Source organism: Erythrolamprus reginae, chromosome 3, assembly GCF_031021105.1.
Source record: "Erythrolamprus reginae isolate rEryReg1 chromosome 3, rEryReg1.hap1, whole genome shotgun sequence".
Taxonomy (NCBI): domain Eukaryota; kingdom Metazoa; phylum Chordata; class Lepidosauria; order Squamata; family Dipsadidae; genus Erythrolamprus; species Erythrolamprus reginae.
In genome coordinates, this window is record NC_091952.1 from 247,113,724 (window position 1) to 247,131,322 (window position 17,599).

Here is a 17,599-nt window from a genome sequence, read left to right on the forward strand (position 1 = left end):
CGGGGATGTTGCAATGGTCATAAGTGTGAAAAATTGTCATAAGTCACTGTCTTCAGTGCCGTTGTAACTTTGAAGGATCGCTAAACAAACTATTGTAAGTCATGGACTACTGTACATCCAGGGGTGGGCAGCAGGCAGGATAAGGTGGAACACAGTTCTACCGGCGGAAATGAAGATGCGTGTGCAGATCCAGCTGATTGGCAGTTGTCACTTCCTGGATTACTGGTCTCAGCTTGGCTCTCCTTTTTTCCCCTGCTGTTGCTGCTGTGTCTGTGCCCCTTGTTTTTTTCCTCTTTCCTCCTTCCTGGCCTCGGACGAGCTTCCCTCTCTCCTGCCCGACTTCCCTCCAGCCTCACACGGCCACTTCCTGCCTGCAGTGCAAGCAGAAGGCGTGGGTGGAAGTGGCGCTGGCAGCATTTATACTTCTGGCAGCATCTGTTCACCTAGCTACCCAGCCTGAGCCGTGGGGGGCGACCCAGGAAGGAGAGCGCTGGAAACGCATAGCAAATTGTCACCCCAACGAGCGACACTGGTAAGGTTGTAATTCGAGGACTTAACAGTTCGCTTGAACGATTACGATTGTTCAAGCCACTCCCACCTGATCACATGGCCAGCAAGCCACACCTACGCAGTCACATGACCATTAAGCCACACCCACAAAATAAGCCACACCTAGAGCATGGCAGTAAAAAAATTGGCTGCCCATTACTGTGTACATCCCAATACTTACGTTTTGTTTTTTTTAAATGTGCATTAATGAATTTGGATTTTAAAAATCTGCATTCTGGGGCACCAATCTGTCGAAGTATAAAAACCGAGTGATATCCATCAGTATTGGGCAAGTCATATGAAGACTTAGGGGAAGATGTGTGGAAAGGCCCTGGGTGTTAAGGGAACTTGTGAGCTGTGCACTATTGCAAAACGTTCTATAAGCTTGCAAATAATATGCAAAAATATAAAATACGTCAGGCATTGCAGTGCTAACCAACTGACTCAGGCAGTAAAATGATTTTTGCTGATTTACATCAGGGTAACATTTATACTTTCTGCACAGACTGTTCCCAGAGTTGTACTGTTCGTTTGTTAGTTTACATTTAGCCTTTGTTGTTTTTATAAATAACTCAAGGCAGCAAACATATCCAGAGTAACACCTTCCTCCTCCTGTTTTATGGTGCTATAAATCCACTAGGAGTAGAATACAGTGTTCCCTCGATTTTCGCTGGTTCGAACTTCGCGGAAAGTCTATACCACGGTTTTTCAAAAATATTAATTAAAAAATACTTTGTGGGTTTTTTCCCTATACCACGGTTTTCCCCACCCGATGATGTCATATGTCATCGCCAAACTTTCGTCTGCCTTTAATAAATATTTTTTTTAATAAACTTTAATAAATAAACATGGTGAGTAACAATCTGAATGGTTGCTAAGGGAATGGAAAATTGTAACTTAGGGGTTTAAAGTGTTAAGGGATGGCTTGTGATACTGTTCATAGCCAAAAATAATGTATTTACTTCCGCATCTCTACTTCGCGGAAATTCGACTTTCGTGGGCGGTCTCGGAACGCATCCCCCGCGAAAAGCTAGGGAACCCTGTATTCCATTTTTTAAAGAGACTGAACCATATTGGGGTTGATTTGGGGAGCCATGTCATCTGCTGGTGTTGGTTCAGTCTGCTTCATTGGTCTCTCTATGGTCAACACAGCCACCTACCAGGAGACTTTGGACCACTTCATGCTTCCTTCAGCAGACGAGCTTTATGGGGTTACTGACCATTTTCCAGCAGGATTTGGCACCTACCCACACTGCCAAAAGCACCAAAACCTGGATCAATGATGGTGGGACTACTGTCTTTGATTGGCCAGCAAACTCACCTGACCTGAACCCCATTAGAGAATCCATGGGGCATTACCAAGAGAAAAATGAGAGACATGAGACCGAACAATGCAGAAGAGCTGAAGGCCGCTATTGAAGCATCCCGGTCTTCATATTTATTATATCTTTGTATCTTATTATATTGCTCTTTTTATGTAAGTTAGGGTGTACATAGGCTTCTAGAGGTACATACCATGTTGGGATTCCTTTATAGAGTCGTTTCCTAAATTTTAGCCAACTGTATAGCAAAGATTTCCTAATAAGATGGTTAGTAAAATATTTATGGGTTTTTGATTTTTTTCCCCATAAGTAAAAGTGCCAACCTGAGTGGAGATCATGACTTTCTAGATTTAACAGTCTGGTATTAGTTAGAAGTATCCATTTCCGTATCCACATCAGGGATGCAGCATTATAGTAATCTTTTCATATCGGTAGGGCGAGACCTCCTTCCTCCTTCCTTTCTTGCATATATTTAAGTCGGATTCTGGGACGTTTGTTTTTCCAGATAAAATTACTAGTTAGTTTATTCAATTTTATAAAGAAGTCTTGCTTAAGATGGATTTGAATTGTTTGGAATAGGAAAATAATAGTATTTGGTAATACGTTTAGTTTAATGGCCTCAATTCTTCCCAAAAGAGAGAGTCCATAACATCTCAGCAGTGTCACAGGCTGATAGCTTCCATGCCATGCCACATTGAGGCAGTAATTGCTGCAAAAGGGACCCAAACCAAATACTGAGTACATATGGATGCTTACAGTTTTCAGAGGTCCAATATTGTTCTATGTACAGTCCTTGTTTTGTTGATTGCATGTCATATTAGAACCTTGTTCCAAACTTCAGTTTAAACATTTCTAAAACTAGATTTTTGCTACCGTATTTTTCAGAGTATAAGAGACACAAGAGTATAAGATGCACTTTAGTTTGGGTGGAGGAAAATAGGGAAGGAAATCTACCTACCAGATATTCATCTGGCTATGTCCTTAATCTGGTCAGTTTCAGCACATTATTTTATCCCCTGGTTAGGGCTGGAAAAACCCTTTTCAGACGGAGTAGCAATGAAAACAAGCCTGCAAAGACTTAGGGCTGGAAAAACCCTTTTCAGACGGAGTAGCAATGAAAACAAGCCTGCAAAGACTTAGGGCTGGAAAAACCCTTTTCAGACGGAGTAGCAATGAAAACAAGCCTGCAAAGACTTAGGGCTGGAAAAACCCTTTTCAGACGGAGTAGCAATGAAAACAAGCTTGCAAAGACTTAGGGCTGGAAAAACCCCTTTCAGACGGAGTAGCAATGAAAACAAGCCTGCAAAGACTTAGGGCTGGAAAAACCCCTTTCAGACGGAGTAGCAATTAAAACAAGCCTGCAAAGACTTAGGGCTGGAATAAAACTTCTTTGGAAGGAGCAGCAATGAAAACAAGCCTGCAAAGACTTAGGGCTGGAAAAAAACTTCTTTGGAGGGAGCAGCTATGAAAACAAGCCTGCAAAGACTTAGGGCTGGAAAAACCCTTTTCAGACGGAGTAGCAATGAAAACAAGCCTGCAAAGACTTAGGGCTGGAAAAACCCTTTTCAGACGGAGTAGCAATGAAAACAAGCCTGCAAAGACTTAGGGCTGGAAAAACCCTTTTCAGATGGAGTAGCAATTAAAACAAGCCTGCAAAGACTTAGGGCTGGAATAAAACTTCTTTGGAGGGAGCGGCAATTAAAACAAGCCTGCAAAGACTTAGGGCTGGATCAAAACTTATTTGGAAGGAGCGGCAATTAAAACAAGCCTGCAAAGACTTAGGGCTGGAAAAAACCTTCTTTGGAGAGAGTAGGAATGAAAAAATCCTGCAAGCCGGAAAGATCGTTAGGACCTCCTTAGGGCTGAAAAAAAATTTTCAGAGGGAGTAGCAATGAAAATAAGCCTGCAAGTTGGGAAAAAGCTAAATTTGGAGTATACCACAGACCCAAATTCTCAGCCTCTTTTAGGGTGGGGAGAGGTGCATTTTATACTCTGAAAAATATGGTAATTTAACCTTGTTGTTCTAAAGCTCTTACATATATGATTATATTTAATTTTCTTTCATGCAAAGAGAAGTTGCTTTGAAACAAATTGCACAGTCTTTATCTAAGGCGAATATATCCCTCTGATGAATTTTTAACAAATTCTTGCTGCCAAAATGGGGAAGTAAAATGAGAACATGAAGAAAAGGAGAAGCAACATGCAAGACAACATGACAGGCTTCCATTGCTTTGCAGATACTATCATTGTGAACAATGCGATCAAAACATGATAATAATTTAAAAAATCTTGACTAATCCAGATGAAATGAGGGACTCATTCCAATTGTTGACCCAGATGGCTTTCTTGACAATAATAATAAAAAATGCTACCCTAATCCATTCAAAACATGGCATTATAGATGTTTAATGTCACTGGGGAACAGCTATTTCGTTGTCTTAAGTTTGTGGCTTGTTTTCTACTAACTTTTGGCTTCTGAATCCCAAAATAACCACAGTTTTTTGTCTATCACATCAACTTTTACAGGATATTCTCAAAAGTCATACAAATTGTGCATATAAAGGAAAAGAAAGTAAAAACTTTCCAAATACTGTATACTGTTTACAAAGAATAATTTTGTTCATAGAAAGGCTACAATAGTTACTGCAAGTTGAATTGTGTTCGTACAAATACAGTGATACCTTGTCTTACAAACTTAATTGGTTCCGGGATGAGGTTTGTAAGGTGAAAAGTTTGTAAGACGAAACAATGTTTCCCATAGGAATCAATGGAAAAGCGATTAATGCGTGCAAGCCCAAAATTCACCCCTTTTGCCAGCCGAAGCACCCATTTTTGCACTGCTAGGATTCCCCTGAGGCTTCCCTCCATGGGAAACCCCATCTCCAGACTTCTGTGTTTTTGCGATGCTGCAGGGGAATCCCAACAAGGGAATCCCAGCATCGCAAAAACGAGCACTTCGCTGGCAATGGAAGTCCGGAGGTGGGGTTTCCCAGCGAAGGGAGCATTAGTGAAATTGCAGCATCGCAAAAGCACCGAAGTCCTCGAAACCCCACCTCCGGACCTCTGTGTTTTTGCAATGCTGCGAAGTCCGGAGGCGGGGCATCCCAGCGGCGGTGGTGGGTTTGTAAGGTGAAAATAGTTTGTAAGAAGAGGCAAAAAAATCTTAAACCCCAGGTTTGTATCTCGAAAAGTTTGTATGACAAGGCGTTTGTAAGACGAGGTATCACTGTAGTTGTTTTTTTATTGAACAGTAATTGTACATATTAAGGTAAAGATTTTTGCTTATAGCTTTTTCTGGAGTGTTTAATCTGTGGACAGTCTCACTTGATGCTCCAACAATAGGCAGCCATCCTATGTACATCCCATCTACCTTGATACCTTGCCTCCATAACCTTCAAATCTTGGTGGAATTGGTCACCCTGCTCATCACTGACTGTACCAAAATTTTCCGGGAAGTTAGCAAGCTGGCTATATTTATTAATTTATTGTATTTATTATAAATATAGTAAATTGTTATTTATTATTTATATATATTTATTAATTGGATTTGTATGCTGCCCCTAACCAAGGACTATATTTTTGAGCAGAATATTCAATTCAATTCAATTCAATTTATTAGATTTGTATGCCGCCCCTCTCCGAAGATTCGGGACGGCTCACAACAATAATAAAAATAATATTCCAGCGAAAACAAATCTAATATTAAAAAGCACATAAAACCCTATCATATTTAAAAAAAGCAAACAACATATACATACCCAAACATAAATATATATTAAAAAAGCCTGGGGAAAAGGTGTCTCAACTCCTCCATGCCTGGCAGTATAGATGGGTCTTGAGTAATTTACGAAAGGCAAGGAGTGTGGGGGCAGTTCTAATCTCCGGGGGGAGTTGATTCCAGAGGGCCGGGGCTGCCAGAGAGAAGGCTCTTCCCCTGGGGCCCGCCAAATGACATTGTTTGGTCGACGGGACCGGGAGAAGGCCAACTCTGTGGGACCTTATTGGTCACTGGGATTCGTGCGGTAACAGGCGGTTCCAGAGCATGATAGCATGGTCTTTCAAGACTAAAGGATGCCAATGCATATATACATTGTTGAATGTGAAATTGATTGTCAATCAGTGTTGCTTCCTAAGCGGACAGTTTGATTTTGCAGAAGTTTGATTTACTTGGAGTTATATTGTGTTGTTTAAGTGTTCCCTTTATTTTTTATAATATATAATATATATATAATAAAATTCCAGCTAAAAACATTGATACATACACACACACACACACACACACACACACACACACACACACATATATATATATATGTAGATTTTCATGGGTACAGGTATGATGGTCTTGGTATATTCGGGTTTCTTCCCGTGTAGGATCCTACATGGGAAGAAACCCGAATATACCAAGACCGTCATATATATAATATTCTGCTCAAAAAAATAAAGGGAACACTTAAACAACACAATATAACTCCAAGTAAATCAAACTTCTGCAAAATCAAACTGTCCGCTTAGGAAGCAACACTGATTGACAATCAATTTCACATTCAACTTTGTACTGAACAAAGTAGTCAATGAGAATATTTACTTTCGGTATACATCATTTATGTCATGCTATCTCTTTTTCTAATTTTGTCATCCAGATAAACCAATTGTCTTTTATATAAAATTACTGCTAGTATACCTTCCTGTGTTTAATAAAATATTTTTTGCTTCTTAAATCTAAGAATCTCCTTCTCATCCTTAGTTATTTTGTTAATAACTAAAAACCCTCCTAAAATATATGTCTATATTTTATTTATTTTATTTATTTATTTATCAGATTTGTATGCCGTCCCTCTCTGTAGACTCGGGGCGGCTAACAACAATAATAAGACAATATAAACAAATCTAATATTTAAGTTAATTTAAAAACCCTAATTTAAGAAACCAATCATACATACAGACATACCATGCATACATTTTATAAGCCTAGGGGGAAGGGAAAGTCTCAGTTCCCCCATGCCTGACGACAGAGGTGGGTTTTAAGGAGCTTACGAAAGGCAAGGAGGGTGGGGGCAACTCTGATATCTGGGGGGAGTTGGTTCCAGATGGTCGGAGCCGCCACAGAGAAGGCTCTTCCCCTGGGTCCCGCCAAATGACATTGTTTAGTCGACGGGACCCGGAGAAGGCCAGCTCTGTGAGACCTAACTGGTCGCTGGGATTTGTGTGGCAGAAGGCAGTCCTGGAGATATTCTGGTCCCATGCCATGAAGGGCTTTATCGGTCGTAACCAACACTTTGAATTGTGACCGGAAACTGATCGGCAACTAATGCAAACTGCGGAGTGTTGGTGTAACATGGGCATATTTAGGAAAGCCCATGATAGCTCTCGCAGCTGCATTTTAATGTCTCTGGCCTGTGTTTGAAATGAAATGAAATTGATGGACTTCTTTGGAGTGTTTTTTCTTTCTTTCTTCCTTTCTAGGTTTTCAATGCCCCTTTTAAAAAGCATAAATTCAGGATCCACTGCCAACTTAATTCTCCCTTTTCCTTTCCTTAGGGCGGATCCGCTTTCTCTCCAGCCACAACGCTCACCAAAGAGAAAGCACAATCCCAAGCCGCCGTTTTGGCTCGCGAAGTGGGCTGCCCGTCAACCAGCGGTCCTGAAATTGTCTCGTGCCTTCGCCAGCTGCCTGCCAAAACCCTGAACGATGCACAAACTAAGGTGTGTTTATCTTGGGGGGCACAGTTTAAATGCATGGGTGTGCAAAATCTAGCCATTCAGAAAAAAAGTCCATCTGGTACTGGTACGTGAGATGAATGAGACTCCTCCTAAGAGGAAACTCTCTCTCTCTCTCTCTCTCTCTCTCTCAGCTATGAAGGAAGTGGGACAAAAAAATGAAAATAAAACTAGCACTGTTAGTTGTGAACTGTCCATTGCCTGAAAACTGTGTGTAACCTCAACTGGCAAATGAGAATGGGAAATAAATCGGAGGCCTGCAAGCCTTGTAGGTCCATAGGCCCCCTGCAAGCAAGCATTTTGTACTTTTGACAAAGTTATTTCAACTGTCTCCAGGAGAAACAAGAAAAGGGAGAGAGATATTTCTTTCATATAGGCACCACTGTGCACATGCCAAAGGGGCAGAGAGTGTCACTCCTTGCTGTCATAGGAGCCACTTTGAACAGACGCAGGGCCTCGGGTAATGGATCTTGAGTTGTAGGAGTCAACTTCTGTTTGCTTCTTAGAGAAAGGTTTAAATAGGTAAAGACAAGGAATGTGGAATTGTTATTTCTTCCTTCCTTCCTTCCCTCTCTCTCTCCCTTTTTCTTTCTTTCCATCCTTCCCTCTTTTCTCCAATTCTTTTCTCTCTCTCTCTATCTCCCTCTCTCCCTTCCTTCTTTCTTTCTCGTCCTTTTTTCCTTCCTTCCTTCCTTCCTTTTCCTTCTCTCTCTCTTTCCTTCCTTCCTTCCTTCCCTCCTTCCTTCCCTCCATCCCTCTCTCCCTGCCTCTTTCTTTCTTTCTTTCTTTCTTTCTTTCTTCTTTCCCTCATTCCTTCCTTGTTTCCTTCTTTTCTCTCTCTTTCTCTCTCCTCACTCACTCTCTCCGTTCCTTCCTCTCTTCTTTCTCTCTCTCTTCCCTTTCTTTTGTTCTTTCTTTCTTTCCTTCTCTCCCTCCCTCCTTCCTTTCTTACTTTCTTCCCTCTCCCTTCCTCTTTCTTTCTTTCTTTCTTTCTTTCTTTTTTCTTTCTTTCTTTCTTTCTTTCTTTCTTTCTTTCTTATTTCTGCCTTTGTGGGGAAAAAAAATCATTCCAGCTGCAATTTATTTAGTTCATCGTTGGATGTATAGATATCTCTTGAGTATGGCTGGCTGGAGATTTCTGGGACTTGGAGCTCATACGTCTTAAAGTTGCCAAGGTTGAGAAACACTGGTTACAAAGAAGAGGATGCTTTTCTGAAGAAGAAAGGAGTAGCTATGATGTCACCTTACACCCTAGAATTGTTGTTTATTATTGAAGTTCAGGTCTGAACTTCTTATGCTACTGAAAATGGATCAGAAAGATACAAATGATCAAAAATGTTATGATCTAGCTGATAAGTACTGTGGTTTTTTTGTGTTTTTTTTTGTGTGTGTGTGTAGCCCCCCTTAACAACAACTAACAATGAAGGGAAGCCTTTTTTTTTATTATCAAAAACTACTTTCTGGAGGCACTGAATGATTTATCCAGGCCTATAAAGGGCACCGAAGAACAAAGGAATTTGTAGATTCAGCTGTTTTTTAAACTATGGCAAGGTGTGACTAGGCATAAACTATAGAAACATAGAAGATCAATGGCATGGTCCATCTAGTCTGCCCTTACACTATTTCCTGTATTTTATCTTAGGATGGATCTATGTTTACCCCAGGCATGTTTAAATTCAGTGACTGTGGATTGACCAACCACGTCTGCTGGAAGTTTGTTCCAAGCATCTACTACTCTTTCAGTATAGAAACTGTTAGTACAGTACACAATTGTGATTTGCACAAGCAATTCCCTGGTTTGCCTATGTTAAAAGTTACTAGTAAGCTTATAATGGTGTTTTCTGTCTCCTCAATTATCAGTGGCCATTGATGTTTTATGCCCCGCTTCTTACTCCATTAATAGGATGTTGTCCATGTTTTTTTCCACTCCTATGCTGTTGTGGTTCAGCCTGAGCCAGATCAAAGACCAGCTGCGTCTCTGCTGGCTCCATGCCCGGGGGAGGTGGAGAGCGGAGAGGAGAGTTCTTGGCAGTCAGACAGCAGTCACGAAAGTGAAGGTGATGCAAGGCCTGAGAGCCCTGGGGAAGGGCTCTCTCAAGCAAGTAGCTTGGATTCTCTGGATTCCTTGGAATCCCTGGATGACGAAGAACAAGCTATCATCAGTATGCGACAGAGACGCAGAGATCAAAGGAGAAATCAACTGCACAGATATTATCAGCGCTGAATGAGGAGCACCTGGGTGGTTGGGTGTGGTCCTCATTAGCAGGGAAGGGTTTATAAGGCATGCGAACCCTTTCGGCAGCGTGGAGTGTTATCAATGGGGAGTTGGTGTTATCTGCCTTTTCTCTCAGCGTTTTTATTCCTGGCTCGTGGCCCAGCAGCCTTGAAGACTGGTGGGAGGTGTGTGTGTGTTTGTTAGCTCAACAGCCTCGTCTGGCATTAAGAATCCTGTGTTCCTGTATGAACAACTGCCTTCGTGTATCTATTTGGAGTTCCAGTGTTTTCCTGATCTGTAAGGACATTTTCTGTTGGTTTCTTTTCTCTTTATCATTATAAAACTGTGTTTGGATTCAGCCGGTGTGTCTGGCTTATCTTTTTGGGTTGGTCCTAGCCTCCGGAGTGACCCAGAGAGAACATATGCTAACCTTTTGGTGGTTCTTTGCGTAGCTCCTCGCCATCAGTGGGCCATTCCAGTATTGGGGTCCAGTCGTTGATGGATCCTACCTGCAGGAACCTTTTCCGGCTGCCTTGCAACGTTCCCGACTTTCAAAGTTGGACCTACTCATTGGAAGCGCACAGCAGGACGGGCTGATCAGTCGCGCAAAGGCGATTAAGGTGAGCAGAAATGCCAGACCTGAAACTGATGCATGACCACAACTGCAATTATATAGTTTGACTCACAACGGAAAATCTGGGACCTGCTTTATGTCTACTCCAGCGGTGGATTGCTCCCAGTTTAGCCAGTAGCGCCAGTAGTGGGTTGCTACCAGTGACATTGTTACCAGTGCACACTGGTAACGGCTGCCACATTGTGCAATTTGCTCCCTCCTATGGGCGCTGCCATCTTTTCCTCCCAATATTTGTATTTTTTTTGCTTCGTGCGCATGCGCAGAAGCAAAATGTTGTGAAGGGAGGCGCATAAGATTTTGGTGATTTTTTTTTATTCCATGCATGCACAGAAGCAAAAAAAATCACTTAAATTTCACTCGTGTGTGCATCCGCTCACGAGATTTCAGCACATTTTTGCAACCTGCGCATGCACAGAAGCAAAAACACACTAAGGACGCTCACGCACACAAGACAACTGAAGCAGTGTGCGCAGCAGATTGGTAGTGGCAGTAATGGCAACCCGCCCCTGGGTAGCACCAATGACGGGAAACTCCACCCACCTGTCTGGGATGATGATGATAATAATAATAATAATAATAATAATAATAATAATAATAATAATAATAGTAATAATAATAATAATAATAATAATAATTGTTATGAACTGTTTTCTATTGTTGTTTATTTATTTATTTGATTTTTATGCCACCCTTCTGCTTAGACTCAGGCCAGCTTACAACATGTTAGCAATAGCACTTTTTAACAGAGCTAGGCTATTGCCCCCACAATCCGGGTCCTCATTTTACCCACCTCAGAAGGATGGAAGGCTGAGTCAACCTTGAGCCGGTGATGAGATTTGAACCGCTGACCTTCAGATCTATAGTCAGCTTCAGTGGCCTGCAGTACAGCACTCTACCTGCTGCGCCACCCCAGCTCATGTTGTGAGCCACCCCGAGGCTACGGAGAGGGGCGGCATACAAATCTAATAAATAAATAAAATAATAATAATAATAATAATAATAATAATAATAATAATAATAATAATTATTATTATTATTATTATTATTATTATTATTATTATTATTTATTAGATTTATATGCCACCCCTCTCCGAGTCCATACACTGGACAATCATTTATCTGAAAGGGTAGTGATGGTGAACTTATGGCAATATTCATGTGTGTGTTGGCCAGTTGATTTCTGGCTTGCACAGAGGCTCTGGGAGGGCGTTTTTGGCTTCCAGGGAGCCCCCAGCGGGATGGGGGAGGGCATTTTTACCCTCCCCTGGCTCCAGGAAGCCTTTGAAGCTTGGGCAGGGCAAAACATGAGCCTACTGGGCCCACCAGGCCGTTTCCAGCTACCAGTGGGCCTCCAGGAGATGGGGGAAGCAGTTTTCACCCTCCCCAGGCATTGAATTATGGGCGTGGGGATTCTCGCATGCCCGTGGAAGAAAAGGTTCACCATCACTGGTATAGGGTCTCCTGACTGAACAAGGTTGGACTAGAAGACTTCCAAAATCCCTTCCAGCTCTATTATGATTCTGAAGAAGGAACTACCAATTGTTAGGATATTGGAAGGACAGAGATGGAAACTGAAGCTCAAATACTTTGGCCACCAAAGTAGAAGAGAGGACTCCATGGATTCAGATTAACAGAGTTGGAAGGGACCTTGCAGGCCATCTAGTCCAACCCCCTGCCCAAATAGGAGACCCCCCACATCTGCCTCTACGTAGGATCAAAGTTCAGAATTATGAGGCAAGAGGTCCACCTCTAGGTCACCGCAGAAGAGTGGAGAAGATCCTGATGTTGGGAACGATGGAGGGCAAAAGGAAAAGGGGACAGCAATGGATGAGATGGTTAGATAGTGTCATCGACTCAATGAACATGAATTTGGGCAGACTCCAACAAACAGTGAAGGGTGGGAGGCTCTGGCATGCCGTGGTCCATGGAGACACAAAAGGTCAACACAACTTAGTGACTGAACAACAACAGCAGTCAGTCAGAAAGCGTACATGTTTTTCAAATTAAGATAACCAGGATCCAAATGTCTGTGAATACACTAAATAACTCAATAGTAAAACATTTTTAAGTAGAATACCACTACCCGATAAATAGAAACTTATTTTCCTTTTGGTCTGGTCTTTCCATTTCAAAGTCCCAAGTGATCTGATTTGATCTTTTCCTTTCCCTTGTCTGGAATACTATCTCTGCTGATCACCTTCTTCTCATCATTCCTCTAATATGGTGTTATATACTTCTGGAAATTGAACAAAAAGACAATTTCTCCATTTTGCACACCATCGCTTTCTTACTTCTTTCAGCAGCTCTCTTTGCCCAAAGAACTGTGAACAATAGCATTTTCATTTCCCCCCCCAATATTTTTATTAATTTTTCTTAAAGACAAACAATGCAAACAACATTTAACATTTAAAGGAGCTACCATTGCTCCGCTAAGCATAGAAGTCTTACTAATACAAAAAAAAGAAAACTAACTGTGATATAAATCAATACAGAAAAACAATTCATGATATACTACTATATTATATCATCTACATGTTTCCATTTTAACATTGTAGTTGAATAATTGAAGTCAGTTCTAGTATACCAAAAACCTTTCCATAGAATTTCTTAATATACTGCTATAATATAATATCTACTTCTATATTTTCATTTTAATAATATAATTAGAATAATTAAAATCAATTAATTAAACAGAAAAAAACCTTCAACTTAAAATTTCTTAATATACTGCTATACTATATAGTTATACAATTTAAAATCTACTTCTTTATTTCTATTTTAACAATATAATTAACATAATCAAAGCCAGTTAATCAATCAAAAAACCATATCCTTTAAATTTCCTGATATACTACTATACTATTACATCTACTTCAACCTTTACCTTATAATTAAAATAATTGAGGTCCATTAATAAAGTTAATAACTTATCCTTAAAATTCCAATATATCATTTATTCAATTTAATAAGTTCAAATGTTATAAAATTTATTTGTACGTTATTCATAATCTTTTTTTTTTTTTTTTTTTAAATTTTTTTATTACAAATATATACACATTTACATACAATATATGTTTTATATTAATACAAGGCTAAATCAACGCGTAACAAATACACGAACAAACAAACATGACAAACAAACAGAAAAAAAATATTCTTTAAAAAAAAGATCTAATTGCTTATTTAAGTACATTAATAACAATAACTATTCACTTAGCATATTTTATAATATTTGTACTTGTATTCCCTTCAGGAGGTAAGTTTTGAATGATTTTTGATTTTAAATTATTTTCTGGTGAAACATGTTGTGTCCTCAGCGTATACCATTTTCTCTTGTAGGTTGTCACTGTTTTTTAAATCATTTAATTCTTTCTTATCCGCCTTCTTTTATTCATATTCAATTTCTTTAATGTCATACAGATCTTTTTTTATAGAAAGGTTTTTTGTATATATGTCTTTTGTATATATTTTTTTTCTATGTAATGAAAAGGATATAAAGTATTGTTAATTTGATTTTTTCTTTTGAATTTTATTTCTTTTCTTAAACCAGTTATAAAGATGTATCCAGGTTTTATCGTGTTCGGAATCCTCTTTGTTTTTTAATTTAATTGTTAGTGCGTCAAATTCAGCACAATCTAATATTTTTTTAATTATCAAATCGTCTTCAGGTGGTTCGGGTTGCTTCCAATTTTGAGCTATCGTTATTCTAATTGCTGTTAATATATGAATTAATAAGTAGTGTTTGTTTTTTTCAATTTTTTGATCTATAATTCCCAGGAGAAAGGCTTCAGGTTTTTTATTTATCTTCATTTGTAAGATCTCTTCTATCCAATTCTGCATTTTGTTCCAGAATTTTTTTATTTTTGAGCAGGTCCACCAAATGTGGTAATATGTCCCCATTTTTTTGCACCTCCAACATTTTGGGCTTGTTCCTTTATACATTTTGGCTAATGTTGCCGGTGGAAGGTGCCACCTATAATACATTTTGTATATGTTTTCCTTATAAGCTGTAGATTTTGTTAATTTATAGTTCTTGGTCCAAATTGATTCCCACTTATCTAAATTTATGCTATAACCAAAATTTTTGCCCCAACTATGTATACTATTTTTAACGATATGTTCCTCCATTTTATAGTGTAGCATATATTTATATATTTTGGAAATCATTTTTTTTTCTTGGCCTAAAATTATCTTATCTAATTCTATCTCTTTTATTTGTATTTCCTTCCTTTTCCCTTCTTGATATTTTGATTTAATTACGTTATACGCCCACCAGTCGATTTTGATTCCAATTTCTTCTAATTGTTCCCTAGTTTTTAATTCCCCATTTTTTTCTAATGTTTGATAATAATTTAACATTTTGTTTAGTTCTCTTGAGTTTGGATATATCGTCGCCTCTAAGCTTGAGTACCATTTGGGAGTTTGGTGATAGTACATTTTTTTGATTTTTTTCCAAGTTGTGTATAACGAGTTTCTTATTATATGTTGTTTGAAGTAACTATGTGTTTGTTCTTTATTTTCCCACAGGATAGCATGCCACCCTATTCTCATATCGTGTCCTTCCAGTATTAGAAGTCTCTTATTTTCCAATTTAAACCAATCTTTCAACCAATCCATAATTGCTGCAGTATAATATAATTCGAAATCTGGTAGTGCAAATCCTCCTTGTTTAATATTATCTTGTAGATATTGTATTCTAATTCTAGGTTTTTTTCCGGCCCAGACGAACTTTGTAATCATTCTATTTAGTTTTTGAAAAAAGTCTTTTCTTAATATAATTGGAATCGTCCTAAATAGATATAGAATCTTGGGTAAGATAGACATTTTTATTGTTGAGATTCTACCTATGAGCGAAACAGGCAATTTGTTCCATTTTTCTAATTTCTTTTTTATTTCTTTCATCAAAACCGTGTAATTATCTTCCTTTATTGTGATCGCTTTTGCTGTTAATTTTATTCCCAAATACTTAACTGTTTTTACTATTTGTAAGCCTAATCTGTCTTCTAATATTTTCTTCTCTATATTTGTTAGATTTTTTGTCAGTATTTTGGTTTTTTGTTTATTAATTTTAAGTCCTGCTACTTTTCCGAATTCAGTAATCTCCTTTAATAAAACTTCCCCTGATTCAATTGGATCTTCTATATTGAATACTAGATCATCGGCAAATGCCTGAATTTTGTATTCTTGTCCTTTCAAATTTAATCCTTTAACATTTTTATTTAACCTTATCTGATTTAATAAGGTTTCTATGGCCAAAATAAATATTAATGGGGAAAGGGGGCATCCTTGCCGTACTCCCTTTTCTATTTTTATATTTTGTGTTAATTGGTCGTTTATTATAACTTTTGCCGATTGTGTAGAGTATATCGTCTTGATTGCTTTTATAAATTTTTCTTTAAATTTCATTTTGGTCAGTTGTTTAATGAAGAAGTTCCAATTCAAATAATCTTTTTTTTAATATTCCACCAATTATAGACTTTCTCCCAAGTTTTATAGAATTCTGTTTCCATTTGGTTATTTAACCGTCTCATCATATCATCAGTTGTCATTTTTCAAAGAGACCATCTTCATCCACTGGTATACCAAAAAGAGGGAAATTTTTCATGCCTTATCTGTAGAGATGTCAAACTCAAGGTGGGGCACTTAGATCTGGCCTGCAGGTCAGCGAAGGACCAGCCCGCGGTGTCTCTGCCAGCAATAATAGACAGCCAAGCTCTGTTTTTGCCCGGGATGGCCTCCTGTAACCCACTGCCAGTGAAAAATGGACATCCTGAGCTCTGTTTTTACTGGCAGAGTGTTGCAGAAGGCCGTCGCACCTGAAAACGGAGATGTGGAGCCCATTGTAGCCCATGTTCCATAAAGCTACTAATGCATAGACCCTTTTCTCCTCAGATACTTTTGCCTGCTCATATTTCTCCTTACTCTTGGGTCTAACAGGGGCTCATATTCTGATTCATCCTCCTCCTCCACTCTTACTCAACACCCACTCTACAGGTGCTATGCTCTCTGGTTGGTTGTCCCTCTCTAACCCGTCATCCGCTTTACTCTCTGACGCTGGTTCCAAAAACAGTGATGGCAAACCTTTTTTTCCTCGGGTGCCGAAAGAGCATGTGCGTACACTATCGTGCATATGCAAGTGCCGACATCCATAATTCAATGCCTGAGGAGGGCAAAAACAGCTTCCCCCATCCCTTGGAGGTCCTCTGGAGGCCCAAAACTGCCTGTTTCCCAACTTAAGGTGGGCCCAGTAGGCTCGTGTTTTGCCCTTCCCAGGCTCCAAAGGCTTCCCTGGAGCCGAAGGAGGGTAAAAATGTCTTCCCCCATCACCCCAGAGGCTCTCTGGAAGCCAAAAATGCCCTCCCAGAGCATCTGAGTGAGCCAAAAATCAGCTGGCCAGAACACAAATAGATGTTGGAGCTGAGCTAGGATAATGGCTTGCGTGCCAGCAGATATGGCTCTGCATGCTACGTTCGCCATCACTGGTCTAGGGCATCAATATGCATCGGTCTCTCGATCTTCGAAATCTGTGATCAGCTGAGCAGGATGTGGGCCAGCCACAACACCAACCAACCAAACAACCAAACCAACCAAGCAACCAAACAACAGATAAATAAGTAGTCCTTTACTTATGAACACAATTGAGCCTGACATTTCTGTTGCTAAGTGAGACAGTTGTTAACTGGATTTTATCCCATTTTATGACTTTTCTTGCCACATTTGTCAATGTGTCCTTAAGTAGTGATGGGCGAACCGAACCTGCACAATTCGGGTCCGTACCGAATTTTGCGGTGTTCGGTATGCCGAACACGAACCCGAAATTTAGTGTTTGGCGTTTGGAGCTTTGACGTCACTGGCAGGTTGCTAAGGACGCCAAGGTGATCACTTCCTGGATTCCATGGAATCCAGGAAGTGATCACCTTGGCGTCCTTAGCAACCTGCCGGTGACGTCAAAGCTCCGCCCCCAGAATTTCTTCGTGGGAGGGATTCCCCATTCGGGTTCGGGTTCGGTTCGGGTTCGGCCAAATTTTGCGTAAAGTTCGTCCGAACTTGCCGAACCCGAACACCGTTGGGTTCCCCCATCACTATCCTTAAGTTAATCACTGCAGTTCTTAATTTAATAACATGGTTGTTAAGTGAATCTGGTTTCGCCTTCACTTT

At 39.7% G+C, this 17,599-nt stretch overlaps 1 protein-coding gene across 1 annotated transcript in view; it reads left to right on the forward strand.

The window, feature by feature from the left end:
- The window catches only part of TG (thyroglobulin), a gene marked incomplete at its 5' end in the record, with an annotated part of 195,332 nt that overhangs the window by 160,657 nt on the left and 17,076 nt on the right, over positions 1–17,599 (forward strand). The window contains 2 exons of the mRNA XM_070748653.1: positions 7,413–7,577; positions 10,260–10,427. Coding sequence (XP_070604754.1) covers positions 7,413–7,577; positions 10,260–10,427 — 333 coding nt within the window. The remainder of the gene's footprint in view (positions 1–7,412; positions 7,578–10,259; positions 10,428–17,599) is intronic.